At 38.5% G+C, this 27,749-nt stretch overlaps 1 protein-coding gene and 1 long non-coding RNA gene across 3 annotated transcripts; both read left to right on the top strand.

Moving 5' to 3' along the window:
- The first annotated feature begins 293 nt into the window (after positions 1 to 293).
- On the top strand, positions 294 to 21,166 carry LOC308089951 (uncharacterized protein). Of its 2 annotated transcripts, XM_080434928.1 has the most exons (7): positions 294 to 370; positions 1,360 to 1,415; positions 12,914 to 13,003; positions 13,720 to 13,769; positions 18,825 to 19,139; positions 19,676 to 19,812; positions 21,069 to 21,141. In XM_080434928.1, exons 3-6 carry the CDS (start codon positions 12,993 to 12,995, stop codon positions 19,798 to 19,800), a joined length of 501 nt encoding a protein of 166 aa, XP_080291054.1. In that variant the 5' UTR covers positions 294 to 370; positions 1,360 to 1,415; positions 12,914 to 12,992; the 3' UTR covers positions 19,801 to 19,812; positions 21,069 to 21,141. The 2 variants fall into 2 exon arrangements, with proteins under 2 accessions (XP_080291054.1, XP_080291053.1); XM_080434927.1 differs by having other exon boundaries at positions 19,676 to 21,166.
- Positions 21,167 to 24,880: 3,714 nt separating this feature from the next.
- LOC308090642 lies at positions 24,881 to 27,335 on the top strand. Its single transcript, XR_013933646.1, has 3 exons — positions 24,881 to 25,005; positions 26,124 to 26,224; positions 26,937 to 27,335. It is a non-coding gene; the product is annotated as an uncharacterized lncRNA (long non-coding RNA).
- The last annotated feature ends 414 nt before the right edge of the window (positions 27,336 to 27,749 follow it).

The raw sequence follows: 27,749 nt of genomic DNA, 5'->3' as shown, positions 1-27,749 counted from the left end.
GGGGCAATTTTTTTTTAAATGTTACACATGGCTTTGGAGGGGAGCAAATCTACAAGCTCTCAGCATGTCACACTGCAATGCGTTGTGGGCTCGGCTAAAAAAATAAAATACATGGAAAATAAAAATGTTAAAAACCGTTGCTCCAATTCGCTCCAATTCGCACCAATCATGGCACCAACACTGTTTAGGGGTCTGCTATTAACAATAGTCTCATCTATGCAACCTGAAAATCTAGTAATTCAAATGACCAAAATATCTCTGCCCCTTAAGTGTTAAATCCTTGTTTGTATTACAGGCAGCAGGGAAGACTTAGATGACCAACGGTGTGACAGCAATTCTGATGCATTCTGTTCGTTAACATGACTGACAGGTATTTTCACTAAGAAAGGCATAATCAAGGGGGAGCAGGTCATTATTGAGAAATAAACCCTGATCAGGGTGATTAGAAATGGTTTATTTCTCAACAATTACCTGCTCCCCATTGATTATCCTGCTTATTACATGACTACTTAATAAAGAAATAAAATAAATAAATCTACCCAAACTTAACAAAGTATGTTGTTGCTTATGGTAAGTTTAATTTATGCCAGGTGCGTCCAGTGCAACACTTTGCCTGGGAAAACAGAGATAAGTGTTGATAAAATAGAATACATTTTCGGTTACTGCATAGTTTATTTCTCGCTTCAAATGTTTTCAAAAGCATTCTTGAGAGCAATGTTTAGCTATAAATGACCGTTTGTTTTACATGGCTGTCATGTTGGATACAGCACAAAATCAAGCAGCATAGATTAATATGAGCCAATCAGGTGCTCTGAGTCTTTGATTAGACAGATTGATATGAGCCAATCAGGTGCTCTGAGTCTTTGATTAGACAGATTGATATGAGCCAATCAGGTGCTCTGAGTCTTTGATTAGACAGATTGATATGAGCCAATCAGGTGCTCTTGAGTCTTTGATGAGACACTCAGGTGCTCTGCGTCTTTGATTAGACAGATTGATATGAGAAGGTGCTCTGAGTCTTTGATTAGACAGATTGATATGAGAAGGTGCTCTGAGTCTTTGATTAGACAGATTGATATGAGAAGGTGCTCTGAGTCTTTGATTAGACAGATTGATATGAGAAGGTGCTTTGATTAAACAGGTTTTTTCTTGAGCTTAGCGTTCATTATTCAAAAATAACACACCGCTGACTTCAGTGATGGACCTATCAGAATCAAGCATTCAACCAAGCTGCGTAATAATTAACATACATGGCAGTCATATTAACACTCAAGTGTTAATATGACTGCCATGTGTAACAGAGTTTAGTGGGTTCCACTTACATTGTTAATATTACTAACGCGTCTGTTTATTTCACAGGACTCGCAGTGTCTGGATGGCAGTGTCTCTGATGTTCCTGCTGTTGAACTCTGCAGGTAAGATCACAAAGACTATAATATAAATGAATCAATTAATATTGACATCGTAACAGTCTACAGTACATATTATAGTTCATATTAACATCATAACAGTCTACAGTATATATTATAGTTCATATTAACATCATAACAGTCTACAGTATATATTATAGTTCATATTAACATCATAACAGTCTACAGTATATATTATAGTTCATATTAACATCATAACAGTCTACAGTACATATTATAGTTCATATTAACATCATAACAGTCTACAGTATATATTATAGTTCATATTAACATCATAACAGTCTACAGTATATATTATAGTTCATATTAACATCATAACAGTCTACAGTATATATTATAGTTCATATTAACATCATAACAGTCTACAGTATATATTATAGTTCATATTAACATCATAACAGTCTACAGTACATATTATAGTTCATATTAACATCATAACAGTCTACAGTATATATTATAGTTCATATTAAAATAACAGTCTACAGTACATATTATAGTTCATATTAAAATAACAGTCTACAGTACATATTATAGTTCATATTAACATCATAACAGTCTACAGTACATATTATAGTTCATATTAACATCATAACAGTCTACAGTACATATTATAGTTCATATTAACATCATAACAGTCTACAGTACATATTATAGTTCATATTAACATCATAGTTAAATTTTAATGTTTATATATCAACAAATCAATGAATCACTTAAGCATTATGTTATATACTTCATCGCACAATGGTGTCATGCAAAAATATTTCAACTATCAATCACTGATTGTTGGAACACCGTATTGTCGCTTTTTTTTTGCCTTTCCATTAGTACTAAAGTACCTGTTAGTAAGGGGTACTTTTTTATTAGCACTCATGTTTGGAAAGGGCTGGGTTGATAGCAAATAGTGATGTGTAAATGATACTGACCTGACTACTAACTGGTGTATTTGGCCCCACATACAGAGGCAATTTTTATGAACAGACAAAGCACCTGGAGCCAGTTGCACCACCTCACATTAAGTTCAAACTTGGCCTAGTTATAGCTTAACTCATCCGGGGCTCTGTCATTTTAGATTTCTCTGGCTATTCAAAAATGGTCATGTCTGGTCTTGAAAACTCACAAATTATGATATATATAATGCTCCATTCTGCCACCGTTTTTACAAACTACTTGCTTGCTACTTGAGAGCATTTCAGCTAAACACAAGTTCAAGGTACACACAAATAACTTGTCTCATGTGGTTGATATCAAAAACAGAGACAATGAGTGAAAGATGGAGAGAAGAAAGGTCAAAAGTAACAGTACTATTCATGGTTTCTTACATCTGATAAAATAAAATAAGTATTTTCCATGTCACTTTTTTATTTAATTGAAAATTGCATTGCACTGCAGTGCATATATATACATTTCATATATGTAGCATATTTCGTGTAATGTTATACATGTTTATGAAAATGTTTTATTAACTAAATCAATAGCCAAAAACAATATATAGCCAAATATTTTTCAGTACGCTTGATAAATTCCAGGACCCTTGATCAATTCCAAACCGTTTCCAGTACTGGATTTTTTTTCACAGGCACAGTACATTTCTCTTGCTGCGAGCACTGCCTGGGAGATTAGCGGGCATCTTGGAGTATCGAGCAATGCGGGGCGTAACCTTTCGGCAGGAGCTAGAGCTGTGGAAAGGTTCCTTGCAGCAGGTGCAGACTTTGAAGCCGCAGCTGGCACGCATGCATGTCGCCCTCTGAGTCACCGCCAGGTACTTGGCAGGCGAGCCACAGAGTTTACAAGAACGCAGAGACTCGTGCTTCTTTAGACTGCCGGCCGCCTGTCAGGGGGAAATGACCACATATGTTAAAAGGGAGTGAAACGCTCAATGAATGAAACGCATTTCTTTGCTTGAACAAGAAGATTTGTTTTACACTGTGCCATAAGACTACCAAACCAGGTTTGTGATTGGTTGCCAAATTCACACTTATTGTCAATGTCATGTGTCGAAATTAGCCGACATGAAAGCCTACAATGCATTGCATCCGAAAGACAAAAACTCTTAGGCGAGCTTGTAAATCGGCTATTTTTGCTGAGCGTTCACCTAATGACATGCCCAGTTTTTAAAACATTGGCATAATTGCCCTCATCAGTTAGGGCCAGATATCCCACAAATGGGGCTTTAAAAATAAACAATACTGACGCCATATAAACAACAACTCAAACCAAACTCACCTGCATGTATTCACTGAAGTGAGAATCATTGGACTTGTAGTTCGGGGTGGCTGATGTGGATGAGGAAGGGGTGGGGGACGCAAGAGACTGCATGCCTGGATCTCTAGTCCGAAGGCACCAATTCTCCTTTTCTATTTCTATTTGCCAGTTTCTGGCCTTCTATGGAAAACAAATAATCAATGAGGGGTGATGAACACAGTGTGGTACAGCAATCAGGAATTAACAGATGCCAGTCTAAAGAAACAAAACAGTATGGAGGAATGTTGATGTGAACATTGCATGTTGGTAGTACAGTAGAGAAGCAATCAGTACTTGGTCTGCCCTTGGTTAAATATAAAATGAAGGTCCAAAGCAGAAAGGGTCAGAGTTTAAGTTTACATAAGTAGAGGAGGAATCAAAGCAGTTAAAAGCAAGATAGAAGTTTATTCAGATGGATGTTTGACAAAGGGTTTTACAGGACAAGTGTGTGTAAAAAATAATAAAGTGAATTTGTGTCCTTACCTTCTGCATCGCCTGAGCCTGTTGACGCCTGTTGTGAGCAGCTGTATCTTCATCAATTATTTTCCTCCAGGACTTGCTCACCTTTCTACACCTGGGAAAACACACATGAAAACAAAAACATTACATTGCAGTACAAGATGTGGATGGACCAGGTATACAAATATGCACTATTAGCTAAACAGGATGATTCACTAGTCAAAACACCGTTCAAAGTCGGGGGTGTGGGAAAGTAGGAGACATTCGTTTTCCCCTGGTCCGGCTACAACAGTTGTAGTACACATTTTTCTGACCTCAATACAGCTTATACAATGACATGAAAGTACTGCATTAGAATAAAGAATATACTTCTAATAATAAAGAATACATCTGTACTTAGTTTATCGACTTATTCTTGTTCTGCACGTTGAACATTGGCTAATAAATAACTCAAATTCAGGTTCCATAAAAAGTCTGTCAGCTAGCCAGATTTTCCACTCAAGCAACTAAACATAGATTTCCAGTTGCCCCGTTACCTGATGAGGTCCTTGCCTCCCAGCAAAGCCAGTACGTCGGTCAGTATCACCCTCATGTTCATGGACAGCAGAGAGTCTAATACATCCACATAGGCCCTCCCCATTACTCTGTACAATAAGTGGTGCTCTGCAACTTTACCTACCACACTACAGTCATACCTGTAACATCACAAATGGAGAGCAGCAGGGCGTTAAAAGTTAAATAAATCCACAACTTTTTAAATGTAATTTATTTTATGCCAGTGATGATGACATGCAAGATATATTGTTGCTGCTGCTGTGAGTGATGCAACTGTACTTTCTTTTCTGAAAGCCCTTTCCGAGCTCTTCACACGCAGTCTGCTGGACCTTCACTATGGGCAGCAGCAGGTTGTGGTCCAACTCGGACAGAGCAGAAGTGGATGCCACAGAGTTTTGTGATGGCTTCTTAAAGTTGCAGAGTGTCACGGGTGTGAACTGGGGTTTGGCTGGGATGTGTTCTTTCAATGGGGAGGTTTTGGTGTGAAGGATTTGATTAGCTGCTGTAGCTGTAGCAGACAAGTCTTTCTCCATGTTGCTGCATAGAGCCCTGACCTCCTCAGAACTAGATGCACAAATCATGAAGTCCACCCCTATGGGAAAAGCAAACAGAAATTGTGTATTAGGCTATTATACGCGACTACAAGACTTTTTCAGTCTTAAATGATTTTGAAATCTGGCATCATCACACACTACAAGATAATCTTTCAAGATTCTCTTATCAGATTATCTTAAACATGCACACACTACACGATTTAAAGAATCGGGGGCATCTCACACAAGATTATATCCAGATTCTCGGGCTTGCCCGAACACAGCAATAATCAATAATATTTATGCATGTTTATGGCGGTTTCTAACACTTTTGAACGTATAGGCTACTATAACAAGTAAGAAGACTAGCTGTGGCATTAGATAAAAGACTATCATAGATGTATTTAATCGATTTTTACATTTTTACATCTTATACATAGATACTAAAGTAAAAGTCAGACTCGATAAAAAAAACACATCTTTGATAGTCTTGATTACATTTAATAATCTTTGCTTTAATAAAGCAACATCAAGCTTATGTCATGGTTGCAGGTTCATTTGAATTTGTACTTCCATGTACTGTTGTTCTCATGTCTTACTAAATAAAGTACATCAATCAATCAATCAACATCAACATGAGGCTCGTCTGTCATGGTATGACAGGCATGTCATGGCAGCTGTACGTTCTATAAAAACCTCTTACCTCGTATTGAAACAATAGTCTCCTAGTTCTTCATGTAACAACAGGCTCTCTGGTCCAGCAGACTAGAGACTAGAGACTACACTACTAACTACTACTACTTCCAACGCAGAAATAAAACCGTATGTATGAGCTACTGCTGACTGAGCGGTGAGTCCCGTTTCTAATCCAGCGCTGAAAGTCTGAACCAATGACAGCGTACCACACCCAGCTGCACGGGGTGCAGCTGGATGTGGTCCCTGGCTTGAAATGTTTTCAGATGTGGGTCCGACCGTAGACAAATACGCGCAAGCGTCAAACCCATTCTGTCAGGTCTCGCTAGGGCGCGCCTCACTAGCCAACACACAAGAGGGGGTTGGTTTTTCTGTTTTTTAATCCGTGCGCCTCATGCAATAAACGGAATTGAAGTGTTTTTTTTTCGTTTTTCGTTTCTGTTCTTCACGCAGGACCCGAATTATACTTTAGTACCCGGGCCGTGCTGAAACCAGCGTTGAGAGGTTGAGAATTGATTGCATGAAACAATCACCTGTGCATCCAGTCTCAATGTTAGTAAACAAATAATTGGTCTATAAAGGTATAATATAGCTAGAGGGCGGATTGTCCCGCCCCCAGCTATCATTTCAATGAATGTGCTCAGTGCAAGGCAAGGCACCTTTGTTTAACATGTCATGGAACTTAAATGTAGGCCTACTAATGAATATAAAGGTCTTAACGTTTTCCTCCCCCTTTCCCCTTCCAGTTTTTAATCACATTTGCTCGTCGGGTTCATTCAAGCGGAGCGTGTTCAACTTCTTAGTATGTAAATGTCTTTGCAGCTGGATAAATAATCTTGCCAACTAGAGAGCATTAAACATGTTTGCTGGGTGTCGGGTCTGTACACAAACACGCAGATATGTCAAACAAACATTTGCAACCGATCTTGGGAGTATTATTATATTGTTTAAGTTGTTTCCTCCGCGAAACACCTGCTCTCCTCCAGACACCAACTGACAAACGGAGAGAGAAATGGGCCTAATGAATCGGCAGTGGTGGAAAAAGGCCTACTCAAATGTTTTACTTAAGTAAAGTATCAATACAACATTGTAAAAATACTCAATACAATACATTCAAATACAAATTAATCAGTTATTCAAAATCCACTCGAGTAAAAGTCAAAATATTCTTAAAGTAGGGGAGGGCCGCTTCAATTGTAACATTTTTCACCTTTCGGTCTTTTACTCAGCGATCGTTTTACCTACATATGTAATATTTTCAAGCAAAGAACCTACACATGTCTGCTATCATAAACCACTTAAAGTTTTTCAACTGATAAAACAGGTCGTGAGTTATTAAACCGAAAGTGGACGCTGTTCCGACGTTACATTTTAAGCGCTTATCAGACTAATTGTAACAGCCATAGTTACAAAAGTAACACTGCTAAAAAACGGCATTAAACAAATCGTTTTCAGCTTAAATCAATTATATTCATTTCAAGCAACTGTTTTACATTGTTTTCATACCAAGGATGTGATAAGATAATGTATCAAACGTAAGGAATTTATTAAATCTTACCGGGATAGCAGTTTGAGTAAATTCCATGGGAAAATCCATTGATTACACCTAAACAGATGGGTGTTACAATCGGGTCGCTCTGTGCTCCACTACTTTGGCTTTGTTTACAGAACAGAGCTAACGTGCGTAGAGTAATAAAACGATGTAAACTGATGAAGAACAGATACATGCAGTCAACCATTTGGATTTTAGCTCGACAACATTAAAGGAAATATTTGTAGACCAAAGATACTTTTTTTACTAACTTTAAGATAAATCAGTTTTTCTGCGATAACTTTCTCTAGTCTGGATGAAAATACTTCCTCCTTCCTGGGCACGTTCATTACAGCACTGGTCACATACTGATGTGATGACGTTATGAGAAAATTGACCAATCAAGAGAAAACATGCTTGTTGCAACCATGACGCGTTACAAACATGGCGGCTCTCCCCTACTAAAAGTAAAAAGTATTCTTTATGCAGAATGTCCCATTTTCACAAGTTTTGAAAATGCATAAAAATGTTTTGAAAATAGCAAATCTCCAAGCTCACAATGGTGAGCTTGTAGATCGGCTATTTTCAAATCACCAAAGTTTAAATAGGGCTGCCTGAAGTGGTAAATATAACTATTAGTTACGTTACTGTTGTGCTGGGACGTTTTTTCAGCAGTGGCGTAATTTACATAGGGTTGCTGGGTTAAAACGCCTCACAGGAGGCGTTGTGAGCTTGTAGGTCTGCTATTTTTGACTAAAGTTATCCTCAGAATAGGGATGCTAGGGTTCAAGTGATTAATGTAAATGTGGTATCTCTGAGGACTCCCTAAGGGTCCTGGATCCCCTGTTGAAGACTCCTGATATAAGATTGACTATTAAGATTGGTGATCTGTTGAAATATGAACATGAGCTTCACATTTGATGTGATGTGGACTACAGTTCCTTCACATCAACTGTGAAGCTTATGTTCAAACAATCATGCCATTTTAACATACTATATAGTGTTGAAACAATTTGTCTTCAGAGCATGCAGTGCAAAAAAATGCATATCTTCAAAGCTGCGTGTATACAAACTGCATGATTATAGTTAACTGTGTCTTGTCAACAGTTACATAATGACAGGTATAACACAAAGACAGTTTGCCTAAGAGCATGCTTTTATTATTATTTATACAATGGCGTCATCCTGAGGCTGAAACTCTGCTTCAACGATCAGCTTTATGATTTTAAGCTTGAGCTCTGCCCTCGTTTTTGGAGCCATCCTCTTGCAGGCAGGGACCAAGCTTAAGAAGAAATATTCGTCCTCATCTGGTGTCTTGTTAGCCTCGATCTCCAGGCTTTTATTGCTTAGTTTTGCTAAAAAATAAAAGCCTGGCCCAACTATAGCCTGTACTGGGTATGAGGAAGTGTTTCATTTCCCAACCAACCAGAGTGCAGTGGGCGTCGCTCGTAATGTTGTGTTAACGGGGCGGGGGTTGACGGACAGATCGGTGAACCAATGGGATCAGGCGCCGTCTCTCGCCGGCTCTATACACACGCCCCTTTATACACGAAATCAGGAGGGTTGCAGCAGGCTAGTGTCTTGTTGACCGCCTCCAGCAGTCCCTTGTGATAGTCGCTCATCGGTTGCTCCGTTGCATGTCTAGGACGTTTGCTGGTGGAGGGTTGGGCGGTCATCACAACACTGGGTGGGGCACTGGAAGGCACTGGAAGGCCGTGCAACGGTGTCCACAGCCTGGTATCTAGTGGGTGGGGCACTGGAAGGCCGTGCAACGGTGTCCACAGCCTGGTATCTAGTGGACGGGGCACTGGAAGGCCGTGCAACGGTGTCCACAGCCTGGTATCTAGTGGATGGGGCACTGGAAGGCCGTGCAACGGTGTCCACAGCCTGGTATCTAGTGGACGGGGCACTGGAAGGCTGTGCAACGGTGTCCACAGCCTGGTATCTAGTGGATGGGGCACTGGAAGGCCGTGCAACGGTGTCCACAGCCTGGTATCTAGTGGACGGGGCACTGGAAGGCCGTGCAACGGTGTCCACAGCCTGGTATCTAGTGGACGGGGCACTGGAAGGCCGTGCAACGGTGTCCACAGCCTGGTATCTAGTGGACGGGGCACTGGAAGGCCGTGCAACGGTGTCCACAGCCTGGTATCTAGTGGACGGGGCACTGGAAGGCCGTGCAACGGTGTCCACAGCCTGGTATCTAGTGGATGGGGCACTGGAAGGCCGTGCAACGGTGTCCACAGCCTGGTATCTAGTGGATGGGGCACTGGAAGGCCGTGCAACGGTGTCCACAGCCTGGTATCTTGTGGGTGGGGCACTGGAAGGCCGTGCAACGGTGTCCACAGCCTGGTATCTAGTGGATGGGGCACTGGAAGGCCGTGCAACGGTGTCCACAGCCTGGTATCTAGTGGATGGGGCACTGGAAGGCCGTGCAACGGTGTCCACAGCCTGGTATCTAGTGGATGGGGCACTGGAAGGCCGTGCAACGGTGTCCACAGCCTGGTATCTTGTGGGTGGGGCACTGGAAGGCCGTGCAACGGTGTCCACAGCCTGGTATCTTGTGGGTGGGGCACTGGAAGGCCGTGCAACGGTGTCCACAGCCTGGTATCTAGTGGACGGGGCACTGGAAGGCCGTGCAACGGTGTCCACAGCCTGGTATCTTGTGGACGGGGCACTGGAAGGCCGTGCAACGGTGTCCACAGCCTGGTATCTAGTGGGTGGGGCACTGGAAGGCCGTGCAACGGTGTCCACAGCCTGGTATCTTGTGGGTGGGGCACTGGAAGGCTGTGCAAAGGGGTCCACAACCTGGGATGATGTGAGATAAACCTTTACTCGGGGATATTTGGGTGTTAAAGCAGCAGAAGAAACAAGGTTGAAAGCACATTGTTATCAATACATGATGTGTAGAGTGCCTTACATACCCTGGTTGTAGCAACAGGGTTTTCAAAGGGATCCCGTCCCATATTGTATGAGGCCCCCCGCCCACCTTGGCTGAAGGTCTGTGGAGTCTAGGCATGATATGACAAAAAAAACTACATTAAATGTACTGATTTGTAGCGACATTTTGGTGTTAAAGCAGCAGAAGAAACTAGGTTGAAAGCGCCGTGTTATCAATACATGATGTGTAGAGTGGCTTACATACCCTGGTTGTAGCCACAGGGTTTTCAAAGGGATCCCGGCGTTCCATGTCATGTGAGGACCATCCACCTTGGTTGAAGGTCTGTGGAGCCTAGGCATGATATGAAAAAAAAAACTACATTAAATGTACTGATTTGTGGCGACATTTTGGTGTTAAAGCAGCAGAAGAAACAAGGTTGAAAGTAGTACAGTGTTATCAATACATGATGTGTAGAGTGGCTTACATACCCTGGTTGTAGCCACAGGGTTTTCAAAGGGATCCCGTCCCGTATAGTATGAGGCCCCCCGTCCACCGTGGCTGAAGGTCTGTGGAGCCTAGGCATGATATGACAAAAAAAGCTAAATTAAATGTACTGATTTGTGGAGGGATATTTGGGTGTTAAAGCAGCAGCAGAAAGGTAGAAAGTACAGTGTTATCAATACATGATGTGCAGGTATGTAGAGTGGCTTACATACCCTGGTTGTAGCCACAGGGTTTTCAAAGGGATCCCGTCCCGTATAGTATGAGGCCCCCCGTCCACCTTGGCTGAAGGTCTGTGCAGCCTAGGTATAATATGACAAAACTAAATTAAATGTACTGATTTGTGGAGGGAAATTCAGGTGTCATAACAACAGATGTACAGTTGAATGTAACGTGATTGATGTGCAAGTGTGCAGAGTGGTTCACTTACGTTAGCTCTAGATTCCCCAGCCATCTGCTGGTCCTCTTCCTATAAGAATATAATGCACCATTTAAACATCAGGGAACACATCTTCAACCAAACACCTCTACACAGACCCTGGAATGTTGGCCTACCTCAACAACAGGTTCAGGATCCTCCTGACTATCCTGCCAGTCCTGGGACTGGCTGCTGTTTGGGTCCACTGATGCCTGAGAGTAGTTGGATGTCGTGGGCCTGTCCAGCAAATGTGGCTCCAAAAAACTAAGAATAGCCTTGTGGCACCATTCCTTCTTCGTCCCTCCTTCTGACCCACTCTTTTTGTTCTTCTCCTCATTTCTTATTTTATTATAGTGGTCTCGCAGATATTTCCATTTCTCTTTGCATTCCTTAACTAAACAAGATAAAATAATTTTAGTTGACTGCTCTCTAATAAAATGACATCTAAAACTATATATTACCATTACTATAAATTAACATAATATATAATATAACAGGATATAACAGGATGTGTGCAGTTCAACATTACCGTATTAAAGGCAACTACAAACGACAGGCTAGTTACTGTTAAATGCAGTATTACACTAGACAAAACATTGTCTTTGCACTTTCACACTTGGGGTCCGTACATCTACACGTTCTCATTTAACATATAAAGTACTTACTTACCCCATGCCCACGGATGGCAGATAAACGCAAGGTCAGCGCGACAAGCGGAAGAATCCGCTCTTGCGTGAATCCACACATTTACATTGACAATGCATTGGCAGATTCTGCCCCAGAGGTAAAATAAAAGTGCGGTGAGAGCGCGCCCTAAGGGCGCGCTCCCACCAAGAGTTGGCTGGCCGCTGTTAAACGCAGGTTGTGCGCGGCCACAGTTTTTTGCAGCCAGCGGATTCTAAAAAACGGGAGTGTCGCGCCTGTCACTCACTTTCAGGACCCTCCCCGCAGCCCGCACTGCCCACTGCCTGCTGCCTTGAGCACCATGTTGCTTCCTGAGTCTTGAGACGGTCCGCCTTCCACTCACCCGATTGGACAGAGGGAGAAAATCAGCGCCTGCCTCCAGCAGTTTTATGCTTAGTCGCGGAGAGCAGATAAACGCAAGGTCTGCGCGAGAGGCGGAAAAATCTGCTCTTGCGTGAATCAACGCATTTGCATTGACAATGCATTGGCAGATTCTGCAAACAGCGGCCAGCCAACTCTTGGTGGGAGCGCGCCCTTAGTCTTGATTGTGAATACTAAGTGGTTGAGGGTTTTACTTTATTCCATAATAAGATATTTGGTAATCGTGACTTTCATCACAGCCATGCAGAGCTGTTGTAGAATAATGCTTGTGTATAGTTTGTGCTAGTTTTAGAATGGCTGAATATTGAATATTTGAATAATAGCTTTGGAATATCAACATCCACACCAAACTTACCATAAACACTGTTCAGGGGTCTGGCATGAGAATAGTCACACCACAAAAAGTTAATTGAACACACATGGAGCACTACAGCAGTGTTACATCAGTTACATTACATGTTTAACATTTCATAACTCTGTTTCGTTACTCTGATCAGCACACTATAGGACTAGATTTGAAGGCCGCTATGCAGCCTTAAAATCTTGGAATTCAAATTACCAAAATGTTTCTACCCCTTAAATGTGAAATCCTTGTTTGTATTACAGGCAGGCGGCAGCAGTGAAGACTGTGTATGACCAACGACATTGAGCAATTCTGCAATTCTGATACCTTCAGTTCGTTAACATGACTGACAGGTATGTTCATTAAGCAAGGCATAATTAAGGGGGAGCAGACATTATTGAGAAATAAACCCTGATCAGGGTGATTAGAAGCGGTTTATTTCTCAATAATTACCTGCTCCCCATTGACTATCACGCTTATTACACGGCTACTTAATAAAGGTATTAAACAAATAAATAAAATAAAATTTAGGGTAAACATTTTGGGTTGATTTATTTAATAAATCTACCCAAAATGTACAACAAAACGAAGGATTTCATTTCTTACGGTTAGGAAAGTAGTCCATTAATTTATGCCAGGTGTGTCCAGTGCAACGCTTTGCCTCGGAAAACAACGGGAAGTGAATACATTTTCGGTTACTGCATTGTCCATTTCTCGCTTCAAATGTTTTCAAAAACTTGAGAGACACATTTAGCTGTAATGACTGTTTGTTTACCTGGCTGTCATGTTGGATACTGCACAAAATCAAGCAGCACAGATTAATATGAGCCAGGTGTTCTGAGTCTTTGATTAGACAGAGGTCATTATTAAAAAATAACAGACTGCTGAATTCAGTGATCGACCGCTCAGAATAAAGCATTCAACCAAGCCGTATTAAGTATTAAGTGTTAATATGACTGACATGTGTAACAGAGTTTAGTAGGTTCCACTTTCATAAGTATTACTATTACTAACATGTCTGTTTATTAAGTGTTTATATTACTAACATGTCTGTCTGTTTGTTTCACAGGACTGTCAGTGTGTTCATTCTTCTGATCTTCCTGCTGTTGAACTCTGCAGGTAAGATCACAAACACTATAATATCAATTAATATTAAAATCGACATAACAGTCTACAGTACATAGTATAGTTCATATTAACATCATAACAGTCTACAGTACATATTATAGTTCATATTAACATCATAACAGTCTACAGTACATATTATAGTTCATATTAACATCATAACAGTCTACAGTACATATTATAGTTCATATTAACATCATAACAGTCTACAGTACATAGTATAGTTTATATTATCATCATAACAGTCTACAGTATATATTATAGTTCATATTAACATCATAACAGTCTACAGTACATATTATAGTTCATATTAACATCATAACAGTCTACAGTACATAGTATAGTTCATATTAACATCATATCAGTCTACAGTATATATTATAGTTCATATTAACATCATAACAGTCTACAGTACATATTATAGTTCATATTAACACCATAACAGTCTACAGTACATAGTATAGTTTATATTATCATCATAACAGTCTACAGTACATATTATAGTTCATATTAACACCATAACAGTCTACAGTACATATTATAGTTCATATTAACATCATAACAGTCTACAGTACATAGTATAGTTTATATTATCATCATAACAGTCTACAGTATATATTATAGTTCATATTAACATCATAACAGTCTACAGTACATATTATAGTTCATATTAACACCATAACAGTCTACAGTACATATTATAGTTCATATTAACATCATAACAGTCTACAGTACATATTATAGTTCATATTAACATCATAACAGTCTACAGTACATAGTATAGTTCATATTAACATCATAACAGTCTACAGTACATATTATAGTTCATATTAACATCATAACAGTCTACAGTACATATTATAGTTCATATTAACATCATAACAGTCTACAGTACATATTATAGTTCATATTAACATCATAACAGTCTACAGTACATATTATAGTTCATATTAACATCATAACAGTCTACAGTACATATTATAGTACATATTAACATCATAACAGTCTACAGTACATATTATAGTTCATATTAACATCATAACAGTCTACAGTACATATTATAGTACATATTATCATCATAACAGTCTACAGTACATATTATAGTTCATATTAACATCATAACAGTCTACAGTACATATTATAGTTCATATTAACATCATAACAGTCTACAGTATATATTATAGTTCATATTATCATCATAACAGTCTACAGTACATATTATAGTTCATATTAACATCATAACAGTCTACAGTACATATTATAGTACATATTAACATCATAACAGTCTACAGTACATATTATAGTTCATATTAACACCATAACAGTCTACAGTACATATTATAGTTCATATTAACATCATAACAGTCTACAGTATATATTATAGTTCATATTAACATAACAGTCTACAGTACATATTATAGTTCATATTAACATCATAACAGTCTACAGTACATATTATAGTTCATATTAACATCATAACAGTCTACAGTACATATTATAGTTCATATTAACATCATAACAGTCTACAGTACATATTATAGTTCATATTAACATCATAACAGTCTACAGTACATATTATAGTACATATTAACATCATAACAGTCTACAGTACATATTATAGTTCATATTAACATCATAACAGTCTACAGTACATATTATAGTTCATATTAACATCATAACAGTCTACAGTACATATTATAGTTCATATTAACATCATAACAGTCTACAGTACATATTATAGTACATATTAACATCATAACAGTCTACAGTACATATTATAGTACATATTAACATCATAACAGTCTACAGTACATATTATAGTACATATTAACATCATAACAGTCTACAGTACATATTATAGTTCATATTAACATCATAACAGTCTACAGTACATAGTATAGTTCATATTAACATCATAACAGTCTACAGTACATATTATAGTTCATATTAACATCATATCAGTCTACAGTACATATTATAGTTCATATTAACATCATAACAGTCTACAGTACATATTATAGTTCATATTAACATCATAACAGTCTACAGTACATATTATAGTACATATTAACATCATAACAGTCTACAGTACATATTATAGTTCATATTAACATCATAACAGTCTACAGTACATATTATAGTTCATATTAACATCATATCAGTCTACAGTACATATTATAGTTCATATTAACATCATAACAGTCTACAGTACATATTATAGTACATATTAACATCATAACAGTCTACAGTACATATTATAGTTCATATTACCATCATAACAGTCTACAGTACATATTATAGTTCATATTAACATCATATCAGTCTACAGTACATATTATAGTACATATTAACATCATAACAGTTTACAGTACATATTATAGTTCATATTAACATCATAACAGTCTACAGTACATATTATAGTTCATATTAACATCATAACAGTCTACAGTACATATTATAGTTCATATTAACATCATAACAGTCTACAGTACATATGATAGTACATATTAACATCATAACAGTCTACAGTACATATTATAGTTCATATTAACATCATAACAGTCTACAGTACATATTATAGTTCATATTAACATCATATCAGTCTACAGTACATATTATAGTTCATATTAACATCATAACAGTCTACAGTACATATTATAGTTCATATTAACATCATAACAGTCTACAGTACATATTATAGTTCATATTAACATCATAACAGTCTACAGTACATATTATAGTTCATATTAACATCATAACAGTCTACAGTACATATTATAGTTCATATTAACATCATAACAGTCTACAGTACATATTATAGTTCATATTAACATCATAACAGTCTACAGTACATATTAACATCATAACAGTCTACAGTACATATTATAGTTCATATTAACATCATAACAGTCTACAGTACATAGTATAGTACATATTAACATCATATCAGTCTACAGTACATATTATAGTTCATATTAACATCATAACAGTCTACAGTACATATTATAGTTCATATTAACATCATAACAGTCTACAGTACATATTATAGTTCATATTAACATCATAACAGTCTACAGTACATAGTATAGTACATATTAACATCATAACAGTCTACAGTACATATTATAGTACATATTAACATCATAACAGTCTACAGTACATATTATAGTTCATATTAACATCATAAAAGTCTACAGTACATAGTATAGTACATATTAACATCATATCAGTCTACAGTACATATTATAGTTCATATTAACATCATAACAGTCTACAGTACATATTATAGTTCATATTAACATCATAAAAGTCTACAGTACATAGTATAGTACATATTAACATCATATCAGTCTACAGTACATATTATAGTTCATATTAACATCATAACAGTCTACAGTACATATTATAGTTCATATTAACATCATAACAGTCTACAGTACATATTATAGTTCATATTAACATCATAACAGTCTACAGTACATATTATAGTTCATATTAACATCATAACAGTCTACAGTACATATTAACATCATAACAGTCTACAGTACATATTATAGTTCATATTAACATCATAACAGTCTACAGTGCATAGTATAGTACATATTAACATCATATCAGTCTACAGTGCATATTATAGTTCATATTAACATCATAACAGTCTACAGTACATATTATAGTTCATATTAACATCATAACAGTCTACAGTACATATTATAGTTCATATTAACATCATAACAGTCTACAGTACATAGTATAGTACATATTAACATCATAACAGTCTACAGTACATATTATAGTACATATTAACATCATAACAGTCTACAGTACATATTATAGTTCATATTAACATCATAACAGTCTACAGTACATAGTATAGTACATATTAACATCATAACAGTCTACAGTACATATTATAGTTCATATTAACATCATAACAGTCTACAGTACATATTATAGTTCATATTAACATCATAACAGTCTACAGTACATATTATAGTTCATATTAACATCATAACAGTCTACAGTACATAGTATAGTACATATTAACATCATATCAGTCTACAGTACATATTATAGTTCATATTAACATCATAACAGTCTACAGTACATATTATAGTTCATATTAACATCATAACAGTCTACAGTACATATTATAGTTCATATTAACATCATAACAGTCTACAGTACATATTATAGTTCATATTAACATCATAACAGTCTACAGTACATAGTATAGTACATATTAACATCATAACAGTCTACAGTACATATTATAGTACATATTAACATCATAACAGTCTACAGTACATATTATAGTACATATTAACATCATAACAGTCTACAGTATATATTATAGTTCATATTAACATCATAACAGTCTACAATACATATTATAGTTCATATTAACATCATAACAGTCTACAGTACATATTATAGTTCATATTAACATCATAACAGTCTACAGTATATATTATAGTTCATATTAACATCATAACAGTCTACAGTACATATTATAGTTCATATTAACATCATAACAGTCTACAGTATATATTATAGTTCATATTAACATCATAACAGTCTACAATACATATTATAGTTCATATTAACATCATAACAGTCTACAGTACATATTATAGTTCATATTAACACCAAGCCGTGGGAAGTATAGGTGCTGAAGGTACAGCAGCACCCCTTGGTGGATGGTATAAGACCTGCGCGTTCGTAACTTTAAATAAAGAAAAAAATTGTTAATTAATTTGTGGCTAATGTTTTTATTGTAATGATTTTTCTTTATTTCTGTAAAGTGGTTGGTTAGGCTCCATATTTGCATTGTACATTGTTATATTATTAGTTGTTGAAGTAAATAATAGTGTTTCAGGACGCTGTTTATCATTGTTTATTGTGTGAATCAGGCTTTCCTTATAGTGGGCCTATGTGTTGATGCTTATTTTTAAGGGCCAACAATCACCCACGGTCACTCATAGTCATTTGTGTGTGTGTGTGTGTGTGTGTGTGTGTGTGTGTGTGTGTGTGTGTGTGTGTGTGTAGTGAATTCTCTGGAGAGGATCAGTGTGTTTGTAGGTGAAGACATACTTCTGCCCTGTTCCTGCAACACTTCATCAAACCTCAACGTCTACTGGCGCTACAGATACGACCACAACCTCATTAACATCATTGACAACACAATCGATCTGTCTCATCAGGACCAGCGCTTCAGGAACAGAATTCATACTTTTCCCCCTTATGCTGAGGGGAACTTCTCTGTGGTTCTGATGATCGTCAGTCTGAATGATGCTGGGCCCTACGACTGTGTTATCCCCAAGGTTAAAGGGTTCAAACGACAACTGGAGCTCACTGTCAGAGGTGTGTGTGTGTGTGTGTGTGTGTGTGTGTGTGTGTGTGTGTGTGTGTGTGTGTGTGTGTGTGTGTGTGTGTGTGTGTGTGTGTGTGTGTGTGTGTGTGTGTGTGTGTGTGTGTGTGTGTGTGTGTGTGTGTGTGTGTGTGTGTGTGGTGCTGAGTGACACTTATAGTATCGTGAAGAGTTTGTGAATGTAACCTAACTGCACTTGTAATGTTTGTGTCCTTGTGTGGACATGAATAAAGTGTGTGGGTGGGTGGGCGGGCAAGCACACTTTAAATGCAGACAACAGATCAGCAACATGCATACTTGAACAATGCACTTAAGAGGGAAATGTCTTGTGCCTCCTATTTCAATAATGTAAGCATGTTTATTGAATGGCCCGAACTACACTATTGTCAGCGGTTTGATAAAATAGTTACATTATTAGAATAGCGTATTATTACAAGATTAAAGCTAGCTTGTGTTTCATCATGTTAAATAACAACCCTGTTTTGTCATCAATTTTTAATCTTTAACTAAACCCTTGTTATGTTTTCAGTCAAACCCACTGCTAAACCAGAAGTGACGTCTCCTCCTGGTGGAGGCAGTGTGTCTGTAAGAGAACACACCCACATCTCTCTGCTCTTCATCATGATGTCTCTGATTCTACTAAACACTTTCTGAACCTGATACATTGTGGGTACAGCACTGAGTTTGTAGAATAACACTAATGTATGTATTTGCACTAACAACACAACAAGCTTTGTAAAGGTTCCATGTTGCATTATGAAGCAGTTCAACCGCCCCAAGTTGTCCCACACAACTGCCCTTCTCCATTCTCTACACTGGCTCCCTGTAGCGGCTCGCATCCAGTTTAAAACCCAAAACCCATCTAACCCCTGCTCATTTTGCTAAGATTGGATGGCTTAGGGTTGAGGACAGAGTACAGCAACTTACAATGAGGTCTTCAAGATACACCACAACATTGTTATCCCCCTGTATTTGTCAAATAACACCAGAGGCAGCTCCACGAATCATGTTCAACCCAGATTTGGCTCAACAAAGGGAATGAACTCATTCTCATGCTATGCTTTTCATACTAAAAATGTGAAATGCCCTACCAAAAAGAGTAAAGGAGTGTAAAACCCTCACTTTCATAACTGCCCTAAAGATATACCTTCAGGAGGCTGCAATTCAAAAATGGCCCCTGTCTAAGTCTTAACCTACCCCCAACCTACTTTCTGTTCTGGCCCCACAGTGGTGGAATGAACTCCCCACTGATGTCAGGACAGCAGAGTCACTGCCCATCTTTCGCCGCAGGCTGAAAACCCACCTCTTCAGGAAACACTACCCTGACCCTTCCTCTTAGGAAGGATCTACTTGTTGTCAATTATTTGTATGCGCTCTTGTTTTATTGGATCTTGTTTATTTGATACACTTATTTGTTTTAGCTCTTGCTCATTTGATTTTCCTATTTGTCTCATCTCTTTAAGAAAGTAGGTAGCTGAAGCTGATATATTGCACTTTTACCTTAGCGCTAAAGGTATACTCTTAGTTGCTTGTTTTAGAAGAGAATGCACTTAAGACTTCTGGTGATTAGTAGTTTTCCTGCCTACCTATGTTGAATCCACTTATTATAAGTCGCTTTGGATAAAAGCTGCTAAATGACTGTAATGTAATGTAATTTAATGTAATGTAATGTAATGTAATCATCCATAGGATAGGTAACAGTGCCATCTAGTGGAAAACCACTGAAAACTAAGTTCCGTCCAAAATGACTGTAATGTAATACACAAGATTATTTGTTCAAAACAGAATCCAGCAGACATCAGCTAAATGAGACTTGTGTAGCATTTGCTCCCCTTAAGCCAGGGGGGGAAAAACACTTAAACCCAGGATTTTCCAGCTATTTGCGTGAAACTGTATCATCTGTGTGATCTCCTTTTTCACAGGTTCTTGTCTGTTGGTCCAATGGCTTCTTGCTCAAGCGTGTGCCTTACGACCTCAAGGTCGCCAGTTCAAGCCTCACTTGATGCAGGCTTCATTAAAGTTGCATTGCACACAACATGATTGTGTCAATTACTGCATGTGCAAATGTTAAAAATAACCTGAGATGCTTTTTTGAGAGTATGTTTTTTCAATGTATGGCGGCCCCTTCATTCTGAAAATAGCCGATCTACAATCTCAAAACTTTTCAGATAGCAACATGTTTCTGAGCTTGTAGATCGGCTGCTTTCACTGGTTTCGGTTTCGAGGAGACATACAATTTCTCTATTGGTAAATGGTTTGTGAACGAGTGATCTTAGTGTTAGTGAAACAGGGGCTTGGTTCATGACAGAAGGCAAAGGTTTATCATCAGACAGACAACTTCAGCCTGGATGAAGCTATAGCACTACAGGTAGTGTCTCAGCTTATGAGTCCGAAGGTCAAGAGTTCGATTCCTGTCAATGGCAATAGGTTGAGGTGTCCATGAGTGAGATTCTTTACTAGGTTTCTTTTTCTTTGTGCTATTATTGCACTTTGCTTTTTGCGCTTCATTCTTGGCCCTGCTTATCGCCGTCTGTCTGTCTGTCTCTATCACTTTGTCTGTCTGTCTGTCGCTATCACTCTGTCTGTCTGTCTGTCTGTCAAAATTCTTGGTCTCTCTCTTTAGTTATGTTAGTTACTTATGTTAACTTTATGAACTTACTATACAAATACAAATACATTGGACATAAAAAAGACAATAATATTTTAATACTAGTCATTAAGCTACTAATATAGACTGAAGTAATTAAACCGGATCATGTTTGCATGTTTGGAATTGTAACAGCTGAAATCAATAATATATGTCAGTATTCTGATATTAACCTGCATTAAGTGAAGGCGGGGGCCGTATGTGGCCCCCGGGCCGCAGTGGCCCCCGGGCCGCCAGTTGCCCATGTATGCCTTAAGCTGAAACATACTAGAATAAAAATGTACATCTGGCAAAAAGAAAAGTCTTGAAATGTAAAATCCTTTTTTCCAGGCCTTGAGATATGATGGTCCACTTATTAATGTAAAATATCACAGAAATGAGTATGTATATACAAAAGACCCCAGGTTCAGCGTTGGTCCTGGGGGTTTACTGGAGGGTTGACATCACCAGGTGTGTGTGTGTGTGTGTGTGTGTGTGTGTGTGTGTGTGTGTGTGTGTGTGTGTGTGTGTGTGTGTGTGTGTGTGTGTGTGTGTGTGTGTGTGTGTGTGTGTGTGTGTGTGTGTGTGTGTGTGTGTGTGTGTGTGTGTGTGTGTGTGTGTGTGTGTGTGTGTGTGCATAGAAAATCCTGTTACAATAATTAAAACTAGATGTGTGACTGAGTGTTTTAGCTGTGTTATATTAAACCAGTGATGATTAAAAGTTACAAATACAATTTTAACTGAGGGCACTGACCATGCATGTACTGCATTCCGATGTAATCTATACGTACTTCATTCATAAAGACTGATATAATGATAAGTTCTTGCTTGTTTAGATTTCACTGTGAATGTTTAACTTCCTGTTTGCTAACAGAGCGAGGCATTTGTTGTGGTGAACATGTTCACTTCTTAGAAGGATACCACAAACGTCTCAAACAGGATGTTAAACGGCTAGAATGATCTTTCGATACTGAAAGGTCTGTTTGTTTTGTGGTTATTGAGACCTGCCTTCAAATACACTCACTGGAGGCTTGATTGACGTCAAACGTCTTGTAAAGAGGAAGATGTTTAATCCACCGTCATGCCTTGTATGTATTTAGTACAGCAGGACCGCGGAGAGAGAGACAGACAGTCGGACAGCTGAGAGAGAGAGAGAGAGAGAGAGAGAGAGAGAGAGAGAGAGAGAGACAGTGTAGGAGAGACAGACAGTAGGACAGCTGAGAGAGAGAGAGAGAGAGAGAGAGAGAGAGAGAGAGAGAGAGAGAGAGAGAGAGACAGTAGGACAGCTGAGAGAGAGAGAGAGACAGACAGTAGGACAGCTGAGAGACAGACAGTGTAGGAGAGACAGACAGTAGGACATCTGATGGAGAGAGAGAGAGAGAGTGTAGGAGAGACAGACAGTAGCACAGCTGAGAGACAGACAGTGTAGTAGAGACAGACAGTAGGACAGTTGAGAGACAGACAGTGTAGTAGAGACAGACAGTAGGACAGCTGAGAGACAGACAGTGTAGTAGAGACAGACAGTAGGACAGTTGAGAGACAGACAGTGTAGTAGAGACAGACAGTGTAGTAGAGACAGACAGTAGGACAGCTGAGAGACAGACAGTGTAGTAGAGACAGACAGTAGGACAGTTGAGAGACAGACAGTGTAGTAGAGACAGACAGTAGGACAGCTGAGAGACAGACAGTGTAGTAGAGACAGACAGTAGGACAGTTGAGAGACAGACAGTGTAGTAGAGACAGACAGTAGGACAGTTGAGAGACAGACAGTAGGACAGTTGAGAGACAGACAGTGTAGTAGAGACAGACAGTAGGACAGCTGAGAGACAGACAGTGTAGTAGAGACAGACAGTAGGACAGTTGAGAGACAGACAGTGTAGTAGAGACAGACAGTAGGACAGCTGAGAGACAGACAGTGTAGTAGAGACAGACAGTAGGACAGTTGAGAGACAGACAGTGTAGTAGAGACAGACAGTAGGACAGCTGAGAGACAGACAGTGTAGTAGAGACAGACAGTAGGACAGTTGAGAGACAGACAGTGTCGTAGAGACAGACAGACAGTAGGTGTGTGTGCTGAACAACAACATGGAGAAACACGTACAGATGCTGTTGTTTTTCTGTGGTGTTTTTATGACCTCTGTCCACACTCTGAAATGGACCAATTTACCTGTGGAACTGGGACAAGACACCATCCTCAACTGTTCTCTGGATAAACAAGATGTCATCTGGAACATGAAGCTACTGGGAGGAGATCCTGTTCCCATCCTGAGAACGTACAATAAAGTAACGGATGAAGCTACGTATTTCAATGAGTCTTTCAGAGACAGGTACTCTCTGAAGCCAGGGAACCGTCTGTTCATTCACAACGTGACTGTGGAAGACATGAGATTGTACTACTGCACTGCTAGACTAAATGACACCACCTTTTTGAACAAAACCTTCCATCTCATCTCTGGTAAGCATGACAATCTTACTGACCTTTTAAAGTTAAATTGTCTTTTAACTAGTGTTTGAACTTCTATGCACTGGAACTAGCCATTAGGACAATGGCATGGGGCCGGGGCGGCACTTTATAAAATTGTGGTCCTGAAGATGACACTTTATTTTGACAAATGAAACGATAAATGTTTGGAATGAGACTGAAAAAAAAAGAAAAGTTAAATCATGTCCATTTGGGGTTAAAGTGGGTTTTTTGCATCAACCTTTCGGTCGTAGCTGCCGATCATTTCTGCAAATCGCCACTGTCAGGTAGAAACCTCATATGTTCAAAACTATTTTATCGTCTTATATAAATAATTGTATTTTTTAATTAATTGGGGGCCACTCAAAATTCCTTCACATGCCTGTAAGTGGCCCTCGGGCCTGAGTTTGAGTATCACTGCACTAGAATAATGTACCAGATTGAACACAGTTAAATCCAGTACATTTCATCTCAGATAAATACAGTGTGAATAATCTTTGAGTAATGAACAGCATGAATGATGGCAAAGCTTCTGAAAAGCGCTCCACAAATAAACAATGAAGATGATTGTTATTTTACATTGACACGTTACTCAAATGGTACATTTCTCATTATGTTTTTGAAATGAAATTGAGATTAAATTAATTAAACTTTTCAGCTGCCAGGCAGCCAACCACAGACTCTCAGAGGGATTTGACCTTTTGTCCCAACGGTCCTCTCACCTGGGTGTCTCTGTCTCTCAACTTCATTCTGATCACAGCTCTAGCAGCAGGTCTGTACAACTTATACAATGTCACATGTGTGTTTCAGATGTCATACCAATTAATTAAAAGTGTTAAATGTGAGTTTATGATAGTCATTGTAATCAACCATGAATGTTGAAGTCTCAGTTTATTTGTCAGTGGAAATAAAACCTCAAACTAAGTTTAATTCCAGAAATACATTGAATGTTAATTTAAGGATTTAATGTTAATTCAAGGTACAGAATTTAATGTTAATTTAAGGTACAGAATTTAATGTTAATTTAAGGTACAGAATTTAATGTTAATTTAAGGTACAGGATTTAGTGTTAATTCAACATACAGCTAAAAGTTGAATGTAACCTGGTGTGGCAAGGAATTTACTTTAAAATATTGATGCCCAACAACGCCACCTAAAGGTTATATCCAGGAAGATAAATTGTAATGTTTCAATAAATTAGGTTCCCCAAAAACACAGATGCCTTCAATGAGACATGAGTTTATTACCCCAAACACATTAATGTATTATTTACTAAAATGTATTTAGTTAAATCACTATTTGTACACTGGAATGCCAATATTTATTAACTGTTGAATCAAAATCACAAATGCATTCAATATCCATGAAAGCCACAGTTGGTTATCACAACAGGGTAACCAAAACAGTCATTAAAAAAAACAAAACACTGTCACAGCACCCAGGTGTTGCAGTGGTTAAGTGCTTTCGGGTGGTGCAGTGGTTAAGTCCCTGCCCACCACTGCGGAGGCTGGGGGTTCGAATCCACCTCTGTGGACCCGGCTTTGTCGAGCTTCTATAGTACGAAGGCAATTGGCCCATGTTCAGGGGAGGGAAGCCGGACGGGTGATATTTGTCAACACACACGTGTGAGGGGAGGAATTAATTGACATAATGACTAAATTGGGGAGAAAATAGGGTAAAGAAAAAAAACAACCCTGTCACAGGTGAACAGACCAGCAGTAGCTCAACTCTGACTGGCTACATTAAGTTAGAGAATTTAATGTTTATTCAAGGTAAGGGTTTAATTTGAACATGTAGTTAGATAAAGTACATTTTCCACAGTCATTGTGAAGCAGCAAACTGTTCCTTTCCCATGTAATTATTAATATGTGTCTGTTGTGTGTTTTGAAGGTTTTTATTTCTCAGCTCGACGTCACAACAGACCCAGTCACCCTGGCAGTGACCTTTCACCTCTCACCCCTGACTCACCTGGAAACCCCGCCCCCGCTGAGGTCAGTGAACAATTTGATGTCCAGTAGCTCATCATGTGTAAATGTACCAGAGTAAAGCAGTAGTAGGCTACACATACTATTACTACTACTAATACTATTACTATTACTATTATTACTACTACTACTACTACTACCACTACTACTACTACCACTACCACTACCACTACTACTACTACTACTACTACTACTACTACTACTACTACTACTACTACTACTACTACTACTAATAATAATATAACTATAGTGCTACTAATGCTACCACTACTACTATGTACTGCTATCAATGCTACTACTAGTTAATGGTAATACCAGTATATACTACAACTAATGCTACTAATTCTACTACCACCACTACTACTACTACTACTACTACTACTACTACTACTACTATTACTACTACTACTACTATTATTACTACTACTACTACTACTACTACTACTACTAGTACTACTACTACTAGTACTAATAATAATAATAATATAACTAGTGCTACTAATGCTACCACTACTACTATGTACTGCTATCAATGCTACTACTAATTAATGGTAATACCAGTATATACTACAACTAATGCTACTAATTCTACTACCACCACTACTACTACTACTATTACTACTACAACCTCTGCTAATGCTACAACTATAACTATTACTACTACTACTACTACTATATTAATTTAGCCTATATATTTCTTTCTGTCTTTGTGTTTCAGTATGAGGAAATCCAGAGCCATAATGTGCAGTTCCAGACATCACCTCGCGGTGGCACTGTCCCAGTGTCTGAGTCCCAGCTCCCCCCTGGTCCTGCCTCTGGACCTGCTTCAGAATGTATTTACTCCAAGGCCCAGCTGCCTTCTGGTCCTGCTTCTGGTTCTGCTTCTGGTCCTGCTTCTGGTTCTGCTTCTGGTCCTGCTTCTGAATGCATTTACTCCAAGGCCCAGCTGCCTGTCCCAACACCTACAGCACAGTGACCCTCCATCATCTTTTCAACCCTTTCTCCCACTGCACATTTTTAATCGGACTGAGCGTTTAGCCTGATTAGAATTGGATGGACCAATATCATGGTCCACCCAGCCTAATATTCCACTTATATTCAGAATGAGAGCTCAATCCGATAAAAATGCCTCATCATGTAAACACACTTTAATTGTTAGAGAATATTCTGATATGGTCTGATCAGAAGGAATTTTCATTCAAACTCGCTCAGTTTGCAGCTGAAAAGTGTAAATGGATGAAACAGTCCCCAAAAAAGAATTACACTGCAAGGGCATCATTTGGGGTCCCAGGGGTTTGCGATTGCCTAATCTCTCAAGACAGATTCTGCTGAATCTGTCAGCACCACTGCCTTAAATCTGTAGTGTTGTTGTTAGTAGGAATAAACACAGAAGCACCCGGGAGGAAGTGGACTGAGTTCCTGAGTTTTTTACAGAATGGGTTCCCAGATTGGCTATTGCCACACCCTAGTGTTTGCATTTAACCTCAAATTCAATCAGAACGTTTTTATTTTTTTAGATCGGCACTGTCTC

This window comes from Gymnoscopelus braueri, assembly GCF_963280865.1.
Source record: "Gymnoscopelus braueri genome assembly, chromosome: 8".
NCBI lineage: Eukaryota > Metazoa > Chordata > Actinopteri > Myctophiformes > Myctophidae > Gymnoscopelus > Gymnoscopelus braueri.
Note: the sequence above shows the minus strand (reverse complement) of the source record. Positions and strands in the feature narration are given on the sequence as shown.

Bases quoted from the DNA above. Each gene is read 5' to 3' on its own strand.
- LOC308089951 (XM_080434927.1), top strand. The intron at 13,770-18,824 runs GTAAGATCACAA...GTGTGTGTGTAG, and splicing joins CCTGCTGTTGAACTCTGCAG to TGAATTCTCTGGAGAGGATC. The intron at 19,140-19,675 runs GTGTGTGTGTGT...TTATGTTTTCAG, and splicing joins ACTGGAGCTCACTGTCAGAG to TCAAACCCACTGCTAAACCA.